Here is a 22,124-nt window from a genome sequence, read left to right on the forward strand (position 1 = left end):
TGTTCTGTAAGAAATGATGAGCAGGCTGATTTCAGAAAATCTTAGACTTACATGTAGACTAAGTGAACAGATCCAGGGGAATATTGTACACAGCAAGATTATGTGATGATCAACTATGGTAGACTTAGCTCTTCTCAGCAGTGCAATATCCAAGACAATTCCAATAGACTTGGGTTGGAAAAGGCCATCCGCATTGAGAGAGAGAACTATGGAGACTGAATGCAGATTGAAGCATACTATTTTCACTTTTTTTTTTTGTTTTTCTTTCTCATGGTTTTCCCTTTTGTTTTGATTTTTCTTTCTTAACATGACATATGGAAATATATTTAAAATTATTGCACATGTATAACCTATATCAGATTGATTGCCGAGTTGGGGAAGGGAGACATAGTGCAGGAGGAAGAAAAAATTTGGAATTCAAAATCTAAAATTAATTAATGTTGAAAACTATCGTTACATGTCATTGGGGAAAAAAAAAGTACTACTAAGTGGAAAAACAAAACAAACAAAAAGAATCATCCCTTAATATGATAATATACCCTGATACATAAAGGCTTCAAAGCAAAGATAGGCATGGGAAAAGACAATAAAAAAATTTTGGAAAATGCAGTTCATTATTAAGAAATGAGAGACCAAAGGACAGACATCAACAAAAATATCTATAGCACCTCTTTGTGGTGGCAAAGAATTGGAAAAAGAGGAGGTGCCTATCAGAGGATGGTTGAACAAGTAATATTATATGATTGTGATGGAACACTATAAGAAATGAGGAGCAGGATACTTTCAGAAAACCTGGGAACACAGATAACCCGATGCAAAGTGAAGTGAGCAGAACCAGGAGATGATGTATACAGTAAGAACAGTATGTGTGATGATCAACTGTGAATGTCTTAGCTATTCTCAGCAATACTCATGATTCAAGAAATTCTGAAGAATTCATTATGAAAAATACTATCCATCTCCAGAGAAAGAACAGATAGTGTCTGAATGCAGATCAAAGTATACTTTTTTTGAGGGGGAGAGGGCAGAATTTGCTCTGTGTTTTCTTTCACAACATGGAATATTTTTGCATGACTGCACATGTATAACCTATATTGAATTGCTTGCCTTCTCAGGAAAGAGAAATAGGAGAGAGAGAATTTGAAACTCAAATTAAAAAAAAAAATCAATATTAAAAGTTGTTTTACACGTAACTAGAAAAAAAAATTGAAAAAAATTAGTTTTAAAAAAAATGAGAAACCCAAAGGTTTGTCAGTTGTCAGCATCACACATTACACATACATATACACATACACACACATAGTCTTCCATTACATTTATGTATAACATAGTTTCTTTAGCCATTATCCATCTGATGGTCATTAATTTTTCCCCCAACTCTTTGCTAGCATATCAAAAGTGTTGATATGAATTATTTTGGGTGTTTATGGCACCTTTCTGCCATTGAACTCCTTGGAGGAGCAGATGCCCAAATATATGATATTTAAATGAAAGAGCAAATATTTTGATCACCAGAATTGTTATTTTAGGTCATAGTTCTATCACAGTATATAGATATGTCCACAATCTATAATTTCTTACAACCCTTTCAACTGTTGTTTTTTAATTTTTGTCATTTTTGTCAATGTTATCAGCGTGAAGTAAAACACAGAATTATCTTAATTTGTATTTGTTACTCTTTCTTATTTGTCTTTTTTATAGTCATTAATGTTTGCAATTCTTTGGATAAGTCTTTTCTATTTTTAATGTGTTTTCTTCTAAGAACTACTTCAACTATATAATATGTTTTTAATTTATAGCTTTAACAGCTATAATTTGTGTTTTCTCATTGTGTTCATTAATTATAATTATTTCTATAACTCAGGGATCCATTTATTACTTAGAATGTCATTACTAAATTTCCATATTTTGTCCATATTTCTTTTCTCATTACTATTGTTCTAATCTATATTTGTTCATAGTTCCTTAACATTCCAATTCATGACCATTTTTAAATAAAATGCCAAGATAGATACGTTTTCTTTAATGTTCCTATTCAGAATAGGCCATAGATCAGTCAAATCTTATTTTTCTAACAATTTGTTCATCTTTATATTTTCCTTCTTGGTTTTCTTTTTATTGGATTTATCTGTTTCTGAGAGAAGAATATGAGTTTCCTACTGTATTTTTGTACTTCATCTAATTTTTCTTTTAAGGACTTTGCCATTATAGCATTTGATGCATTTGGTTATAAATATGGTATATTTCACTGTCTGTAGTACCCTTACTCATAATATTGTTTCTGTATTTCCTTTGATAGTACTAATTTTTGTTGCTGGCTGCCTTATTTGAAATCATGATTTTTAACTCTCTCTCCTAGAGTTGCCTGAAGACTAATAAAATTTGTTTTATCCTCTTATTTTCATCCTATATATATTTAAATTTTCCACCTAAGTATAATTCCTCTGTATAATTCTGCCACTATAACATTGATTTGCTAATAAGGGAATAAATATTTTATATGAAATATTAATTTACTTCATCCTTTGTTTTTCCTAATATCTTTTGTTCTTTAGATTATTTGACCCATTAATCCTTTCTTTACCCTCTCACTGTCTCTCAAACAATGAATAAGGTTTAAAATTTTTTGTAGTCACTGTTTTTTTTTCCTACTTTTGTATTTTTAAATACATTTTTTATTGATATCTTTCATTTTTACATCACCTGCATTTTTCCTGTTTTATGATTCTGTTTATTTCACCTTTCAATTCTTTGGAAGCATTTTCTTATTTCTCTGTATTCAAATATTTGTCATTTTTAATATCATATTTATATTCCAGTATGTTTAAATATTATAATTTATTCAGTCATTCCCAAATCAATAGGCATTTACTTTCTTTTCAGTTCTTTTCTACTACAAAACATACTATTATAAATATTTTGTTGTATATGGGGCTTTTCTTTTTTGTTAGTAACCTCCTTGGAGTATATACCTAGTGGTATCTCTGAGTCAGAGGCTATGAACATTTTCATCACTTTCTTCTCATAGTTCCAAATTGCTTTCCAGGATAATTGGACCAGTTCAAAGCTCCACTAACAAATGTATCAGTCTCTTCACAGCCCCTTCCAGTATTTTACTTTTCTTATCTTTTGTCATCTTTTCCCATTTGGATATGAAGTTAAACCTCAGAGGTGGTTCAGTGAAAACAGAGTGCCGAGCTTAGAGTCATAAATACTTGAATTCAAATTTGGCCTCAAAAACTTACTCGCTATGTGACTATTGGCAAGTGACTTAACTCTCTGTTTGCCTCGGTTTCTTTATATGTATAATGGGGATAATAATAGCACCTACCTCCCACTATTGTTAAAATCAAATGTGATAATGATTAGAAAGTTCTTAGTTTGGTGCCTATCACATAATAATCCCTTTATACATATTAGTTCTTTTTCTTATTTTTATTATTTCTCTTATTTTCTTATTATATTATATTCTTTCATATGGATATGATAATTTGTTCACGCTTCTTTTTAAAACTTTTTTAAAAATCCTATTTGACCATTTATTTATTGAAAAATATTTGTCTTATATATTTGTGTTAGTTATTTATATATCTTGGTTATCAAACCTTTAATAGAGATTTTTATTATTATTATTATAGTTTTTTATTAACAGAACATATGCATGAGTAATTTTTCAACATTGACCCTTGCAATCACTTCTGTTCCAACTTTTCCCTTCTCTCCCTCCACCTCCTCCTGTAGATGGCAGGCAGTCTCATACATATTAAACATGTTAAAGTATATCTTAAATACAATATATGTGTACATATTTTTATAGTTCTCTTGTTGCACAAGAAAAATTGGATTTAGAAAGATAAAAATAACCTGAGAAGAAAAACAAAAATGCAATCAGTCAACACTCATTTCCCAGTGTTCTTTCACTGGGTGTAGCTGTTTCTGTTCATCGCTGATCAATTGGAATTGATTTGGATCAATTCATTGCCGAAGATGGCCACTCCCATCAGAATTGATCCTCATACAATATTGTTGTTGAAGTATATAATGATCTCCTGGTCCTGCTCATTTCACTCAGCATCAGTTCATCTAAGTCTCTCCAGGCCTCTCTGAAATTATCCTGCTGGTCGTTTCTTACAGAACAATAATATTCCACAACGTTCATATACCATAATCTATTCAGTCATTCTCCAATTGATGAGCATCCACACAGTTTCCAGTTTCTGGTCACTACAAAAAGGGCCACAACATTTTTGCACATATGGGTCTCTTTCCCTTCTTTAGTATCTCTTTGGGATATAAACCCAGTAGTAACACTGCTGGATCAAAGGAAATGCACAATTTGATAATATTTTGAGTATAGCTCCAAACTGCTCTCCAGAATGGTTGGATCCATTCACAATCCCACCAACAATGCATCAGTGTTCCAGTTTTCCTGCATCCCCTCCAACAATCATCATTGCCTTTTCCTTTCATCTTAGCCAATCTGACAGGTGTATAGTGGTATCTCAGAGTAGTCTTAATTTGCATTTCTCTGATCAATAATTATTTGGAACTTCCATTCATATGAGTAGAAATAGTTTCAATTTCATCATCTGAAAATTAACAGAGATATTTGATGCAAAGGTTTTCCCCCAGTTGACTACTTGCCTTCTTATTCTGTTTGCATTAAATTTATTCATCAAGATTTTGTGTAATCAAAATTATCACTTTATCCTTTGTAGTTGCCTCTATCCTTTAGTTAAATATTGGCCCCCTAGCCACAGCTATGAAAAGTACCTGGTCTAGTTCTCTTCTAATTTTTTAATGTTGTGATCTTTAATATTTAGGTTGCATATCCATTTTGTTTATTGTGGTAGGTGGCATAAGAAGTTGGTCTAACCCTAATTTCTAACAGTCTATTTTTGAGTTTCTCTAGCAATTCTTGTCATATACAGAGTTCATCTCTAGTTAATATATGTTTTAGGTTTATAATTCTGGATTGTTGAATTCAATTATTTTTAATTATTCTTTATCTAATCCATTCCACTAATCTAGTTTTCTATTTTTAACAAATGCTGAATATTTTTTGATGATTATTACATAATTTAATGTCTTGAAATGCTATAATCTTTCATTTCTACTTTTTTTATAATTTCATTTGATAGTCTATATCTTTTATTCCTCAAAAAGAATTTTGTTATTATTTTTCCTAGCCCTGAAATAATTTCTTTGGTAGCTTAATAAGCATAGCATTAAAATCTGTAAATTAATGTCAGTAGTATTGTCATTCTTTTATGTTGCCATAGCTTTGGCATGAACACTGATTATCCCTTCATTTATATGCATTGTTCTTTATTTCTTTTAAGGAGAATTTGGCAATTGTATCTACACAGGAACTAAATAGACTTTGATGGATTCATTTCCAGATTTTTATGCATTTTATAGTTATTTTAAATTATTATTTCTAGTCTTTACTCTTAGTTTTCCTTGTTGCCATGAAGAAGTGCTGTAGGTTTATCAATTACTTTCATTACCAATCCCCTAGAATTTTCTAACTAAACCATCATGTCATCAGCAAAGATTTTTTCTTCATTGCCTATATTTGTGCCTTTGATTTCTTTCACTTATTTATTGCTATTGCTAGTCTTTCTAGACTATCTCAAGTTGGTGGGGAAAGGAGAACACCCTTGCTTTGCTCCATATTAATTGGGAAAGCTTCTAGTGTTTCCTTATTATGAATTATTATTTGCTCTGGTAGCCTGTCAATGCTGTATTTTAAACTGTGGTCTACAAATCCAAATCCCATCCTTAGGTACCATTTTCTTAAGCAGCTCTTCATTATTTTTAGGCCAAAGTTGGCAGTAACCAACAGATAGAAACCAGCAGCTTAGTGACTTCAATGTCATAAACCTATTTTGAGTGCCAGATAAGTCTCCTCTTTATCTGCTTTGTGAGTTCTATTTATTCCCACTGCATTATAGATATTTCTAATTTTTTTCTTTTTAGGTGGCCATCACAGAAGGTGTGCTTTATACCTTAACAGTTCCCTGCTTGAAGGAGGTCTCCCAAGTTACTGCATTTCAGAACTGTCATATAGATTTGCTACGCTGCTCACAAGACAAGAACTGGATATTGGTTGGCTCTACTAAGAATCCGGATGTTTTGGTAAAGGTATGGTCTTCTCTGAAAAATCTCTCCCGTTGGTTGTATTCTTTAAAATATTGATGACATGCTGCAGCGATACATTCCAGCATCTGGTTCCGTTCAGTCCAGCACGCTGTCTGCTCTATCAAAAGCCCTGTATTCTATGATGGGGGATAGAAACTTCCACTCTAATGAGAGAAAGAAAACAAGGCACAAAATAACTCAATACTCCTTAGAATATAAGTGCAGCAGAGAAGTCTGGCAGGAGGACAGATCAGTTCTGGCCTAGGAATTATTTCTCAGAGCCAAATGGCCTCCAAGCTCTTTTCCCAAGAGCATTTAGGTTCTTTCTGTGAGTTACTAGAGAGTTAGGTGGTATGAGTACAGAATAGATCATGGAGCCAACAAGAACTGCTTTCAAGTTTCATCTCTGACAAGTACTATGTAGTAAGAGTTAGGGCAAGATCCTTTTTCTGTCAGTGCTCTATGCATCTTTATAAATCTTTAGGTTCCAGCCACATTGCCAACACGCATTGATAGAGGGAGTTTCCACATCTGAAAGTTCCTTATTTCAATGAAAACACTGGTCCAGTCTCATGGGAACATATGCCTTAGTGAGAGAACAATATCAGTTTGTGGTAGGGCCAGAACCCAGGCTTTGGGGAGTTAAAGGCACAAAAGAGTGAAGGAAGGAAAAATAGAAGTTTTCCCTCAAAATTTTACTCTAATCCACTCCTTCCTTTTTTCCTCTCTCCAAATATCCCCAAGATAAGACTATGATCACTTAATGCTTCAAGTGTGGCCTTCCTATTGTTCACCATTCTCTATTCTTTCCTCCTTTCCTGGTTATTTTACGTAAGCTGCCAGATTTTTCTTCCAAAGCAATATGATCACATCACTTGTTCAGTGCTTAAAACTCTTCAGACACTTGCCATTGCCTATGGGATTAAAAAAAATCCTTAGCCCAGTATTCAGTACAACCCTTTTTTGAACCTATTGTACTCAAGCAGCCTCATCACTCCCGCATGAAGCGTACCTTCTATCAAGGTAGGGAATAGAAGAGCACGTATAGGGGATGGTGAGCAAGTAAAAGATAGCCAGCTTGTGTGGAGGGTAGATTTTATGATGGGGAATGATATTCAAACAACATGCAAAGGTAGGTTAGCACCACACTGGTTTTCCACACACACGAAGTATGTATTTGTCCCAGAGGCATTGGGGAGCCACTACAGCTTTTTGAGCAGAGGAGTGACATAGAAAGACTTATGTTTGAGGAACAACAGCCAGCTGTATGGAAGATAGGCTGTATAGATGCAGAATTAAATAAAATGAGACCAATAATGAAGTCATTTCAATAGTTGACAGGGGATCAAACTGGCCGTGGTGTGAATAGAGAAAAGCAGGAGGGTCTGAGAGATGAGAAAAAGCGAAATCTTCAAGATTTGGACCCTTAATGGAAATGGGTGAAAAATGAGCAAAGATCACTGGCTGTAACAATAGAGAGACCACTGGTGACTTTGGGAAGTTTCAGTAAAATTATGGGGTTCAGAAGGGAGTGGGGTGCAGGAAGGTAGATAGAAATTTTCCATAAAAACTTTTCCAGGAATCTGGATATGAAAGGAAAACAAAATATACAAGATAACTTAAGGAGATGATAGGGCCAAGTGAATTTGTGGTGGGTTTTTAGAGACCTTGAGTATGTTTTACAGGCAGCAGAGAAGGAATGAAGGGAGGAAAATGAGGAAGAAAAGCGGTGATCAAAAGGGCAAGCTTTCAAAGGAGGCAAATGGAAATAGAATCAAGAATACTTGTAGAGGGTCTGGGATTAGCAAGGAGAAAGGCAACATTATTCCCCCAACAGTGGAGTAAAGGAAGAGAGAACTGAGGGCTGGAAGTGATGAGGGGGACAGTCTATGATGCTGAGGTGACTTGAAGTATTGAATTGGATAGGAGGAAGAATTTATTTGAGAAAATCTCAGTTTTTTCAGTTTAGTATGAAGCAAGGTCTTTCCCTGAAAGGAGGTGAGAGGGATGATTTCAGTGGTTTGAAATGAATGAATGAATAAAAAAGCATTTGTTAAGGATTTACTATCTGTCAAGGTGTACTTTGTGGGGGATTCAAATATCAAGAAAGTATGTGACAATCCTTTCCCTCAAAGAGCTTATAGTCCAGTACAATCTAGAATTATGAATGATCATTTTATTGATGATAGTTCTTACAGCTTTCAGAGATGTTTGTTTTTATGTTGTTATTGGTTCTGCTCATTTCATTCATTAGTTTATAAAAGTCCTCAAATTTTTTCATTTTTATGTAATCATATTTCTATGTTAATGCATAGTATGAATTGGCTTCTCACTTCATTCTGTATAGGTTCAAAGTAGCATCCATGTCCTTTTGAAATCATTTATTCCTTCATTTCTTATAGCACAATAATACTTCATCTCATTTATACACCACAGCTTACTTAGTCATTCCTCAGTAGATGGGCATTTTCTTATGCCATCCAGTCATTAAAAGAGCCACTACAAACATGTGCATGCAAGAATTATTTTTCTCATTTTGATCTCTTTGGGGTATAAACCTGGCAGTGGCATAGTTGGGTCAAAGGGAACACACTGTTTAATAACTCTTTGAGTGTAATTACAAATTGCTTTCCAGAATGGTTGTACCCATTGCCCAGGGCCACCAACAATTCTTCAATATGCCTACTTTCACACAGCCTCTCCAACATCTATCATTTTCCATTTTTATCATGTGCCAATTGACATGTAATTTCGAAATTGCTTTAATTTGCTTTTCTCTAACAAGTTGTGGCTTGGAACAATTGTTTTCCCCTATGAATATATATAAAACTGTGTTTCTTCCCTTAACAACCACAGGTTTATTTGTTTAGACCATTTGTCAATTGGTAAAAGGCTTTTTTATAGATTTGAATCAGTTCCTTACATCGTATGGAAATGAAACAATTTTTCTGAGAAACTTGCTGCAATGGTATTTTCTTAGTTAATGTTTCTCTTTTAATCTTAGCTTTATAAGATTTATTTGGGGTAAAAACTTTTTATATAATAAAAATAAGAACATTAGTCTTCTGTGAGATTTTCTGTTTCTTTTTTGGTCATGAACTTTTCTCCTGTCCATAAATCTGATAAATAATTTTCTATACTTCTTTAATTTGTTTATGATATGACCTTTTTTTATCTAGGTCTTGTATCTATTTGGACCTTATCGTATTATAACATTTGAGGTGTAAATTTAATTTCTTCCATACTGCAGTCCATATTGCTGAGTTTTATGTATAGTGGGGCAATTTGTTTTGCTTGACTAGGTATATTTATTAAAAGACTTTTTCTTTTTTCTAATGGGGTATGGGTAGGAGGGAGAAAAAACAGATTAATCTGTTAATCATTTTAAGTTAAGAAAGTGTGGGTACTTCAGATACTATAGATGTGAAATGTTATGTGCATTCTCCAGTGAGGTCACTTGTATTATAAGTTTTAATTAACTATTTTACTTTGTTACATGAGACTTTTCATGAAGTGAATGTGATTTGTAGATATCATAGAAAAATACTTCAATTAAACTGGAAGTGTAAAAATATTTTTAAAGCCATCTAGTTGGGGAACTAAGGGAACTAGAAAGAAGGTGGTACATATCATGTGAAATATTTTGGAAATGGTCAGGAAATGACGTGGATACCTGCTTCTGGATAACATAAGGTAAGGGCTTGTCCTACCAGAGCTCAGGGTCTGAGGGGAATGAAGAAGGCCAGAATATAAATGTCATGGTGTGGGGAAAAGTCAGACAATAAACATTTATTAAATTTTATTAAATGTGTACCATTTTTGTTGTTTGTTGTTCACTTGTGTCTGACTCTTTGTGACTTCATTTTGGGGGATTTTCTTGGCAAGGATACTAGAGTGATTTGCCATTTCCTTCTTCAATCCATTTTACAGATGAGGAAACTGAGGCAAGCAGGGTGAAGTGACTTGCAGGCAGTCATATAGCTAGTGAGGATTTGAGGCCAGATTGGAACTCAAGAAGATGAGTCTTTCTGATTCCATGCCCAGTGCTATAGCTACTATGCCACCTCGCTGCCATACACTGTTCAAAGCAATGAAAATATAAAAAGAGGCAAAGATAGTCTGTCTTTGTGCTTAAGAAGCTCATAATCAAATGGGGGAGAAAAAAAATTTGGAACCATTGTGGGGATTATTAAAGAGTCCATCAGAGAAAAAAATGATGTCTTAAGCAATATGGGATTAATAGAGAATGGAGAAGATTAATTTATAGTGAGCCTTATCAGTAGAGTTATATGTTTTGTTTCTTTTTTGTAATAATAATGTTTCATAGCTTATAAGTAGGAATGGAGAATGCAAATGATATATGTAATCTGGAGTTGGGCTCTGGAAAATGAAGAGCAATAATAGGAGAGTGGGACAAGGTATTCAAGGGGTAAAATTGCACAGATGAATGAGATGGAGATTTTGAAAAGAGGCTAGGAGAGAGTAGGGGACCAGGAAAGCAGAGAAGGTAGAATGCTCCCAAATTACTCTGAGGTTGAAGGCTAGGCTTAGAAAGGCTGAGGTATGAGGTGAACTGGGAAAGACGGGTTACGATCGGGTATCGCAGTTCTGGATTATGAAAGTGGAACATTGGAAATCAAGGGTCTGATCATCCCTGTGTGTGGCTAAGTGGATGCAAGGATATTTGAGAGGCCATCGAGTTCAAGAACAGGATGTGAGGTACAGGAAGATTGTGAGATAGATAAATTTGAGAAAGAAGGAACAATAATTTGGTAAACACCAGTTACCTGTATGTGTTGTGCTTATGCAAGAGTGGACCTTAATAGAGGAGGGGTTGCTGATTGAAGGTGTTAAGGGGAAGACCTGGAAGTGAGGAAGAAGCAGCTTGCCTTCTGCTCTCTTAGCTCCATTATCCATAAAAGGAATTGGCTGGGTTAGATAACTTTTGAGGTCCCTAAACATCTCTATAAAGTTCTGGGATTGTACCCTGATTATTTTCGTTGGACTAGACTGAATCATTGCCATCAGAATAAAAGCATTCAGTTGAGATTATTATCATTGACCAAACTCTGAAATCGGGTGGTAGAATTGGTACATGATGATGATGCCCTAGCAGCAGAACAAAGACAGAGCTAATTTTGGAAAAGCTACTGGCTCTTCAGCAGTAAAACCATTTATTGCTAAATATGTCTACTTGAACCCAGAGCTCTAACTAGCATGGAGTATATGAGATTTTACTCCAGATTGCTTCTCTACAAGGCAAACATTGTCTCCTGAGCCCGGCTTCCTATTTTCTCCCTCACCAACCTAGATCATCCAAGTACACCCCTGGGCCATTGCTACCACTAGGGTCCCTAGGTGCTGCTAGGTGAGCTCCTTACCTTTAATTTGCTCCAGGCACAGATAATCCTGGAATAGTTCTGGTTATACATGCAGTGGTGTTTGTGATGTCTCTGCAGGTGTTTCACACAGATTCCTTGATCAGACCATCTCAAGATAAACCTCTTTCTACTTCACTGCCTGTTGGGGGATGTCGGAATGCCAGCTGGGCACCCAAAGAAGCAGGCAGGTTAATTGTGCTGCATCAAGATAGAAGAACCAGGAACCTGTCTATCACCACTTTTGATATAACATCAAAACGATCCAAGAATAAAATGGAAATTCTGGGTAAGCTTTACTCTTTCCCTCAACTATGTGCTTTGCTATTTATAACAAATGAACAAATTTATACTTTTCTCTCATTGATGAAAAAAATACATAAAACAAGAGATAGAGGAAAGTATCCTGCCCTAGAGAACAGGAATTTTTCTAGAATGGAATATGCCTATCACTTCATCTCTGAACCTCAATTTTCCCTTGTGTAAAATTGAAAGTTTGAATTAAATGAACTCTCATGTCCTTCCTAACCTCCATGGTTCTATGGATTCTTTTTATATATTTGCTGGCCTCACAGGACAGAAGTAGATGCAATCAGTAAAAAAATTATGCAGAGAAGCTGTTAGGCTTGATGTCAAAGAAAATTTCTAAATATTAAGCTATTAATAAATAGATATTAAGGTGATTAGGCCCTTTAAGTCTGTGGCTTAGGAGACATGACTTGGATATATAATATTTGAGGAATGTGGATATGGTGGGGGACAGGACTTAAAAATCAAAGGGATTTCCAAAAATTGGAAGAGATTTCAGTAGTCATGTGGTCCTGTACACATCCAAAAGAATCCCAAGATTACAAGTGGTTTTTAAAGTGTGTATGTGTATGTATATATGTATAATATACATATATTGCATATTTATACACACATACACACACATATATATATTTAGAGTGAGAGAATATCATATCAAGAATCAGTAAGTACTAAAGCTGTACTAAAGAAGGATTTGATAAATTCATGGATAACTCATCCATAATGAGTTATTAATGGGAACTAAGATGTTTTGAGCCTCCATGAAAGCCTGTTCTGCTGTCTCATCATGGCATAATCAAAGCCAATAGATCACAAACCTCTCTAGAAAGTCTTACAAAGCAGGGTGTCAAAATAGACTTTATATCTGTTACCCAAGAATCAATCTAGGTAAACCTGGAGATTCATAACCAGAAAGCGAACTCCCTATTGATATCTTTTTTTTTTTTTTTGAACACAGCAACAGACAAAACTCTAAATCCTAATATCACGAGATTGGGTACCAAATAAGTATTTGCCTCAAACCACAGATCTTTTGAAGTTTTAAAATAATAGTCTGTGGAGTATTTCCTCAACTTTTGAGGTTGACATCATTAAAAGCCATTAGTTCTCACCACATATCCTCAGATGCACCTTTCAGAAAGTTAATCTTGGATTGGATGGGCCACTGACTGGGGGGATACTATTATATAATCTTTCCTGATCCCTAGTTCAGTGAATAACAGTAGTTCTCACATTGGACAGGGTACCCTTCCACAGTTTTGACAGGTCATTACAAATATCTCACACAGTAAGTTAAATGTCTCAGACCAGTCTTTGAGATAGGTAGATACTCTCATGTTCTTGACCTTTTTCACAGTAATACAAAATTGTTTGTTTTCGCTGACACTTTTATGTTTATTATATTCACTGTCTTTTATTCAGAATGCTTCAGTCAGTCAGGGTAGAAATAGCATAGTTCTTTGACTCAGTTTTAAAGGAATCTTTTTTTTTTTTTCAGAAAATGTAATTGGTATTTGATTTCTAGATTAGGGGATAAACTTTTTACTAAACACAACCCCTTTCTCTTGATATAACTTGGGATTCATTACTATCCATTCTAGCTACCTCTTAGGAATTAAAATAGAAAGACCCAGGCCCCCACATTCTGAATAATTGTGGAGCCATAAATATCTCATAGAGGAACTGGAGCTAATCAGAGTCCATTAGGTTCAATTCCCTCATTCTATGACAGGTGAGGAAAAAAAAGTTGTAAGACATGAAAGTAGTAGTAAGTTAAGAATTACAACTCAGGTCCTTTGATTTCAGAAATGTCTTCCTTCTGTATTATGATGCCTCCCAGAGCTTATCCCTAAACTTTCTTCATCTAATTTTTAAATACATACTATTTACAGTGCTCTGTGGTAGGCCCTAGGTAAAAACTGAGGACAAGTAAAATAGTGTTCTTTCTCACTTTTGCTTATTCTTACCACCATTCTCACCAGTGAAAAGAAAGTTTCTCAGATTTTGTTCTCAGAAAAACAATGGATAGGAAACACTGATATTAATGAAAATGAGTCAAGCTTTAAACATTTTGAATACCTCACTCTATTTTGTTCCCTTCTTCCATGAAACTTAGTTATCTTTTGGCATTTAACAAATGCAATAAATGTGTGTGTGATTCATTAGTTACTCTAGAACCAGTAATTTTTAGATATTAAAAGCTTTAATAACTATGGGAAGTATTGACAATTTTGTTTTGTTTTAATGATAAAAGCACAACAGGTTGCAAGTTTCACGTTGCCAGAATCCATCAGAACACCTCATATACTGGAAAGCCATGGTACTGACATCATTCTTCTAGGATGTGGATCAGAACTGACAATCTTTTCAATGACTGGCAACCTGTTGGCATCCTTTCTAGACCATCACCAGACAATCACATCCATATGGGTGGTATGATGATTCAGGTACTTAATCATCATTCTCCCTTTTCTTTTTTAATTTTGGGTAAACTCACTTCCTATCTTCTCATTTTAAGGACAGTTTCCGTGTTGTCACCTCCTCCCAGGACATCTCTCTCCGAGTGTATACGTGGAAAAGGGAAAAGAACACTGTTGTTCTTAAAAGCTGCTATCATTTACTAGGGGGATCTCACAGGTGGTCCAGGTAATTTCTCATTGTCTTTTCTTCTTTTGGAAAATGGATGTTAACTAAACTGTCCTTCAAAACTGATATGAAGATTGAACAATAGGAAAGAGTTTTGAAAAATTTTAAATGACCTAGAGATACAGATTTACTAATAATAGCCATTTCGTCTTCTTTTTGTTAGTATCCATTCTTGTGAGTTCAGCTTGGATAGCAAAATTAGCATTCACAAAAAGAAGGGGTTGATGAAGGCCATACAGACCTCTGGATAAGACACTTGGAATATCAGTGGTCTGAGACCTAGACTCAGAGGCAGTAGAAATGAATAAATCTGTTTAAAGAAATAATGACCTTGGGAGAATTAAAATTCTTATGGGACTTACCGTTTCCTGCCTTTATTCCCACATTTAGTAAGATAACCTGGAGCAGTTTTGTGTATGGTTCAGGTGTTCTTTACAGCAGCCTCAAGGAACTATCTTCAATCATTTGGAGACTTTGGAATTTTATTGTTTTGTGGTTTGCTTTAAAATGGGTTGTCACCTAGGAATAGGAATAGGATCTTTTAAGAGAACTTAGAATCACTTCATGAATTTTCATATAAATCTTGAAATTTCAGCTCTTTGGTACACTTGATTTTGATATTCTGAAGCATTGTGGAATGCTGTTTTTCATTTGAATGAATACTACCTTAGTTACTGAACCAGTGAACCTTACAAATTCAATAGAAAGCAGTTTTTGTTTGGCAAAGATCCAGTGAGTGAGTGCTCCTTGAGATTTAATGCCTAAGATTGGATATCTTAGTATAAAAGATTGTGATTGCCACTCAGTCTGAAACATCCCAACAATGCCTTCTTGCTCCATAGTAGCTACTTGGGTTCTCAGAATCTCACATCTAGTGTCCCAGGTATCCATCAAGAGCCAGAAACCCTTGGAAAGATGAAATTATCTTTACAGAAGTGACTCATTCCAGAAAGTATTTAGTAACATTAATCTTTTTTTTCATTTACAAGGATTTTCTCTTTTCTCCCTACAGTGGATTCACAGATGTGGTATGTGACAATGTGAGCATCGTGGCTGTGGAGTCCAGAAAATGTGGCATGAACATTTTAAAAGCTTATCTCTTCAACCTATAACATATTTACCAGGAAAGTAGTTATAGTTTTGTCTCTCCATTCTGCCTTTAGTAAGGAACATTAAAAATTAGAAAAAATCTTGACCAATAAATTGGAAAGAAATCGTCATAACATTCATTTAGACAAATATTTGCTTCTGTGCTATATCTGAGGCTGTATGTACAAAGGATGTAAAGTGCATAAGATTTTATGTTATGTAAAGAATTGCATTTTCTGTTTTCTGTTAGTAGCATGTATTACTTAAGCATGTACCTATGTGACTGAATCCTTAGAACTTTTTTTTTTATTTGAATCTGTATAAGTTGGGCAACTTAAAAGTGTGTAATGTGATAAATGTCTTCTGTTTTAATGGCTAGATCTAGTATTCCTTGAGATCCATATGCAAACTCAGTACTCCCTTCTTCAACTCGGCAATGAATATTTCAATTACTGAAGGTTCTTTTTGTTAAGGGAAAGTACAACTCATCATTACCCTCTTCAAAAGAGTTTACTATGCATGCTAATGTGACCATTCCAACTGCCTCACTCCAGTACATTTACCAAACACTTGACCCACAAAGTTGCCTAGGTATTGTAAGTGATGTATTTCTGCTGCCAAGTTCTCTTTAAAGTGCCTGGGAAAGAAGCCTTTCTTCTGATTTCTCCTAGCAAGTGTTTTCCTAATCCCTTTTATTTTAAAAGCAGTACAGAAATGGAAGAGTTTGAATGTTAGCAATGATATGTACATAAGGTGGTCTTATTCTTTTGTCCAGGAAAAAGCCTGATACTTTTTTTCTTCTTTAGGTTGAATTTAACTCCTGAAGTTGTATGTCACCACTAGTTTTTCCCTAGATGTCTTTTGCATTTTGCATAAAATGGTATTATTTCACTTGATGGTGAGTGAGATGTAATTTAAATTGCTTTTCTAGTAAGAGGAACTGGTTTACCTATTTCTACATAATTTTACATGGTTCCTCTTTTTTATTCAACCTTTTAAAACTATTTTATTTTTTCCCAATTGTAGACAAAATTTTTTTAACATTTAAAAAAATGTTTTGAGTTCCAAATTTTCTCCCTCTTTCTCTCCTTTCCTGAGAGGGTAAGCAAGTTGATATGTTACATACGTGCAATCATGCAAAATACATTTCCATATTAGTCATGCTGTGTGTGGGGGGAATATCCTTCCCCTCCCCCCCAAAAAAAAAACCCCACAAAGAAAAAAGGTGAAAAACAGTATGCTTCAACATATGTTTGGAGTCTTTAGGAGTTCTTTCTGTGGAGGTGGAGAGCATCTTTCATCACAAGTCCTTTGGAATTGTTGCAGAGCATTGTATTGCTGAGAATTGTTAATTTATTCAGTTGATCATTGTACAATATTGCTATTTCTGTGTACAATGTTCTCCTGGTTCTGCTCACTTCACTTTCTATCAAGTCATGCATCTCTCCAGGTTTTTCTGAAAGCATTCCACTTATCACTTCTTTTATAGCACATTATAATCATATACTACATGTTTAATCAATTCCCAATTGATGGAAATCCTCTTGGTTTCGAATTCTTTGCCACTACAAAAAAGACCTAAAAATATTTTAATGTATATTAAGTCCTCTCCCCCTTCCCCTACATAAGCTTTTTAAAAATCTCTTTGGGATAGTAGAGATATTTACTGGGACAAAGGGCATGTTTATAGTTGGGTATAGTTTCAAATTGCTCTCTAGAATAATGGGATCAGGTCACAACTCCATCAATAGTGGATTAATATCCCAATTTTTCCATATCTCCTCCAATTTCTTTTTTTTTTTTTTTTTTTTTTGTCATATTAGTCAATCTAATAGATGTGAAAGGGTACCTCAGAGTATTAATTTGCATTTCCGTAAACAAACACTAGTGGTAGAGCATTCTTTCCCTTATGATTATAGCTTTGGATTTTTCATCTGAAAGCTGTCTGTTCATATCCTTTGATATGATTTGTCAATTTGGGAAACAACTTGTATTCTTATAAATCTGACTCAGTTATCTAAATATCTGAGAAATAAGGCCTTTATCAGACACTTGCTGTAAAAAAAAAAAAAAAAAAAAGTCCCCTAGTTTTCAGCTGTCTTTTAATCTTGGCTGCATTAGTTTTATTTGTGCAAAACCTCTTAAATTTAATGCAATCAAAATAGCCCATTTTATATCTTGTAATGTCCTATCTTGGTCATAAATTCTTCCGTCATCCATAGATCTGACAGGTAAACTATCCCAGGGCTCCTTTAATTTGTCCATGGTATCGCCTTTTATGTCTAAATCATGTACCCATTTTGACCTTTTCTTGATATATGGTGTGAGATACTAGTCTATACCTTGTTTCTGCCAGACTGTTTTCCAGTTTCCCCAGTAGTTTTTGTCCAATAGTGAGTTCTTGTTCCAAAAGCTTGGATCTTTTGTGTTTATCAAACACTAGACTACTATGGTCAATTATTGTGTATTGTGCACATGGTACCTGAAGTTCAAGATATACATTTTTTGTTGTTACATGGGTTTTCAGCAGTCTTCTTGTGTGAAATGCTATTTAATTGTTCTCACCTTCTAAATGTGACTATGTCCTGGTACCTTTTCTCCCTCTGTCTTGCTTGGGGAGCTAATCAGTTCACCTGGGTTCACTTGTTTCTTACACAGACCAATACCCCCACATCTATCTATATCCAATCATAATATTCCACTTGAGCTACAGTCCCAATCACCAATTGCCTCTTAGATGTCAAAGTAAATTCCCCAAAGCAGTTCAAGGATCTATATATTTTTCCCTTCTAAACCAACCTTCCCATCTCAACTTTCCTTCTACCTTTGAACATACTATCTTCTTATTCACCCAGGTCTACAATCTGTCATCCTTGACTCATTTGAATTGCCCCCACATAACAAATGTGTTCAGTTGTTTTTAACTTTAATTACTTCTTGTCTCTTTTTCACTGCAACTATCACGCCTTGTATAGACCTCATCTTATCTATTACAAAAATAGCCTGCTAGTTCAGGAATTAGCAAACTACAGCCTATTTAGCCCTCTACCAATGTTTTTCATAAGGCCTATGTAAGGCAAATAAGACTTTAAAAATATTTTATTTAAGAATGTAAAAACCCATTTTTCACTCTTGCAGGCTGCACGAAAATGGGCTGATGAAGCTAAGAGAATTTGCCCCCAACCTGTTTTTCCCACAGATGATGTCTCCTTCAACAAAATCCAGTGGCTCCCTGTTGCCTTCCAGAATCAAATAATTTCCCTATTTGGCAGTTAGCGCTTAACAATAACCCTTTTATATATGCACAGGCTGTCCCCCCCAAACTTTAGACTCCTAACTAAAAGGCTCAGCCTCAAATCCTATATGTTGCTACAAGAAACCTTACCCAGTTCTCCCAGCCCCCAAGTTGCTTTTGCCTATTAATTTGCATGTTGTCTCCATGATTGGCTTGGGCAGTGCATTTCTACCTTTCTTTGTATCCCATGCCTGGCACCTAGTAAGCATTTATCACTATATTTTAGTGAGGAATTAGTAGGACCCTGAAAGTTAACATTAAAGGTCATATCCACTGATGGCAATGAATTTATGTATTGCTAAGACTGAAGAGAAATCTACAAAATGTTGGACATTAATAGGCAATGAAGCAAAAACCAAGGATTGTCCTATTGTATGAAATAGCCATGTACTCAAATCTGAAAAACCATGAAAATGTAATAAGGCTGGAAATGGGCAACCAAGTATCAGAGACCTCGGAGGTCCTAAAAAATGACACTTAAGTGTAAGGGAAGTATACAAGCAGTCCTTTAAACAAAGCAATCACAAACTTATTAACCAAATTCTGCCATGTAGGCATAAAAACTAGGGATTTTTCTTTAGTTAAGACAGAGGTACTTTGGACAAACAGAACAACCACTTCTCCTGATTAGGTAAAGTATCTATATGGGGGTACTTTTTTCAAAACAAAGACAAATGCCAATCAGTTACAGAAAACATTTAGCTATTAGAAGGGATACTTATGTAAACCTCAACAGCCAAAGATCAGTGGGCTGGCTTAGCATATTGTTTCCCCCCCCCCCATTTTTGATTTTGGTAGTGGGGTGTAGCTGGAACATTTTATTTGGAAGTCAGAAAGGTCATGGGTTTGAAATTTCTGATAGCTGTGACCATAAGCAAATTACATCTTAACCAAAACTCATTCTCCTAAATTTTAAAATGGAGACTAATTCTGGTATCTATTTCATGGTATTTTTAAAAAGGGCTCAAAAGTGCTTTGTCAATGTTTCCCAGAATAGAAATGAATTGTAATTGTCGACACAAGGTCGTTAAAGAAAAATATTTGACATTTAATAATGGGATAAACTGAAAAACAGGTAGTTTCCTCAGTAATCCTTCTCAATTTTTATTGACACATTAATGACTAAATTATATCATGTTGTAATCAATCTATCATGTTAGGTAAATTTTTAAAAGGGAACATTATCTTTGGAGTTCTCCAATTTAATCTTTATCAAATGACCCAAATGTCTTATTACCAGAAATGTCATTACTGACAATCACTACTGAAAATGAACTCTTAGGTCCTTAAATAGCATTTCCTACCTATATTTGTCACCATCTTTGTTTTGCCACAAACTCTTAGGGCTTCCAATGCAGTAAGTTTTTATCCCAGCACCCAGCAAACAGAGCAGATGCTTGTTGAAAGTATGTACTGACACTAAAAAAAGCAGAATTTTATAAAAGTAGATGTGATATTTTAAAAGACAAAATTACTGGATAGTATGGTTTATGTCATTCTTCACATTATCATCAGGGGCCAACAGCCCCTGGCATGTAGTAGGCACTTGATAAAATAAAGACTTCATGCCTAAAATGTGTTCCCAAAAAAATTGGGTGGAAGAGCCCTAAGCCAATATTTAAAAAACTATTCGATGCCATTCCACCTGAAGAGCTAACCTCAATCCAGAATATTTTGTTGAAGTTTTATCCAAGACATATTACTATGATGACTTTAATGGCCATTAACTATAAATCTTTGAAGAAACTGTCTCTAGAGCACAGGACTGAGTAAGACCCGTGTTCAAAGCCCACTTAAAGACATTAGCTGGGTAATGCAAAACAAGTCACATTACATCTACATTTGTTTCTCCATCTGCAAATTATGGGGCAGGACCTGATGATTTCCAAGTTCCTTATCTGTACAGAGAAAATCCTTATACTGAGCCAGTTTGATTCAACTCAGTCCCCACCCACACATTTCAGTTCGTTTATGCATTTTTATAAATCTTGAAACTGGAACTCTTATGAGTCAAACAAAAAAGCAGATTTGGAATAGAATTTTATTTGCTGATAGCTCATTCTCCTTTACATGTAAACAAGAGTCCACAATAAGCAAATTAAAGTAGCAGTTTACACAAAATTGTGAAAAAAATGAAATTAAATGAACATTCAACATTTTAATTATACAGCTTTAACTCAATTTTTTTTTTAAAGCCCAACAAATTAGAGATACTATTCTTTAAGGAAGTAAGAATAGAGAATGTTAACATTCACATGCACCTGGTTTTCAGTGAATCTACTGCAAAGCTCCAAGATCATCTACTTCCATTACATCACTAAAAATTTTTCTCAATGTCCTAAAAACATAATTTTTAGCATTAATTCTCTTTATGGTATTAAAGTTGAATACCCAAGTTCAATATCCTGATGTTCTAAGGAAATACACAATATTTTAAAGAGGCAATTTGTGGGCCCAACATAAAAAAAAAATCAAAATTAAACATCATGTGAAAAATCTAGACGTAAAGACCAAAGTTACATGAATATGTAACTCATCAATGATAAACACACTTATCTCTCTGGGTTAGAGAAGTTTAAGTTTATAAAACTAAACAAATTTTTGGTCCAAGTTAATCTTGTGAACAAACCCAAATACCATTTCTGGATTGTTGGGCTAATACTTTTAATATTGAAATAAATCTAATAGCTATGATTTTTACTGAGGAATTCTAATAATTGCAGGTTGTGACCAAACCTGATGTTACTTCAAAATACATTACTTTTTGCATAGCTGTTTTCCTCTCATTCTCACTCCATTTAACATGTAGACATCTACTTTAACTGAGCCAAAAACAGGTTCCGTTGTAATAATAAAGCCCTAAGAAAGGCAGCAGGTTGTATAGTTAACTCCTTGTGGGCAAAATCCCTGCCCTAAAACTATGCAACCTACTACCTCTTCCTAGGAGCCCATTCATTCTTCTGCAGTTCTTCTATTTGGCAGCTGCACTGTAAACCAACCTGTTAGCTTAGGCCATATAATATTTAGTTCCCGAAATTTAGACCAAATATTCCTTCCATTCATACTGCTCTTAAGATTACAAACATTTATACTTGTTAAATTTATAGAATTATTTTTAACCAAATATTCAAAAATGTTATAAATAATTCAATCAAGCACAGTAGGCAATATTATATTTATTCGACAGCACCTAATTAATAAATCTAGTACAGCGAATATCCTTTATAATAACTTTTCAAGGCTCTTAAAAAGAAATTACTTAA

General features: G+C 34.6%; 1 protein-coding gene across 3 annotated transcripts in view; it reads left to right on the forward strand.

Annotated features, from left to right (window-relative positions):
* Positions 1 to 15,946, forward strand: part of FBXW12 (F-box and WD repeat domain containing 12) — a 33,477-nt gene extending 17,531 nt beyond the window's left edge. For 2 of the 3 annotated variants that reach the window (XM_012543701.3, XM_031956738.1), the window contains exons 6-10: positions 5,983 to 6,147; positions 11,604 to 11,811; positions 14,086 to 14,264; positions 14,350 to 14,477; positions 15,490 to 15,946. In XM_012543701.3, the coding sequence (XP_012399155.1) occupies positions 5,983 to 6,147; positions 11,604 to 11,811; positions 14,086 to 14,264; positions 14,350 to 14,477; positions 15,490 to 15,589 (780 nt within the window). In that variant the 3' untranslated portion in view covers positions 15,590 to 15,946. Of the gene's footprint in view, positions 1 to 5,982; positions 6,148 to 11,603; positions 11,812 to 14,085; positions 14,279 to 14,349; positions 14,478 to 15,489 lie in introns of those variants that run through there. The other variant, XM_031956748.1, reaches the window with a different exon arrangement.
* Positions 15,947 to 22,124: the final 6,178 nt, after the last annotated feature.

This window comes from Sarcophilus harrisii, chromosome 1 (assembly GCF_902635505.1).
Source record: "Sarcophilus harrisii chromosome 1, mSarHar1.11, whole genome shotgun sequence".
NCBI lineage: Eukaryota > Metazoa > Chordata > Mammalia > Dasyuromorphia > Dasyuridae > Sarcophilus > Sarcophilus harrisii.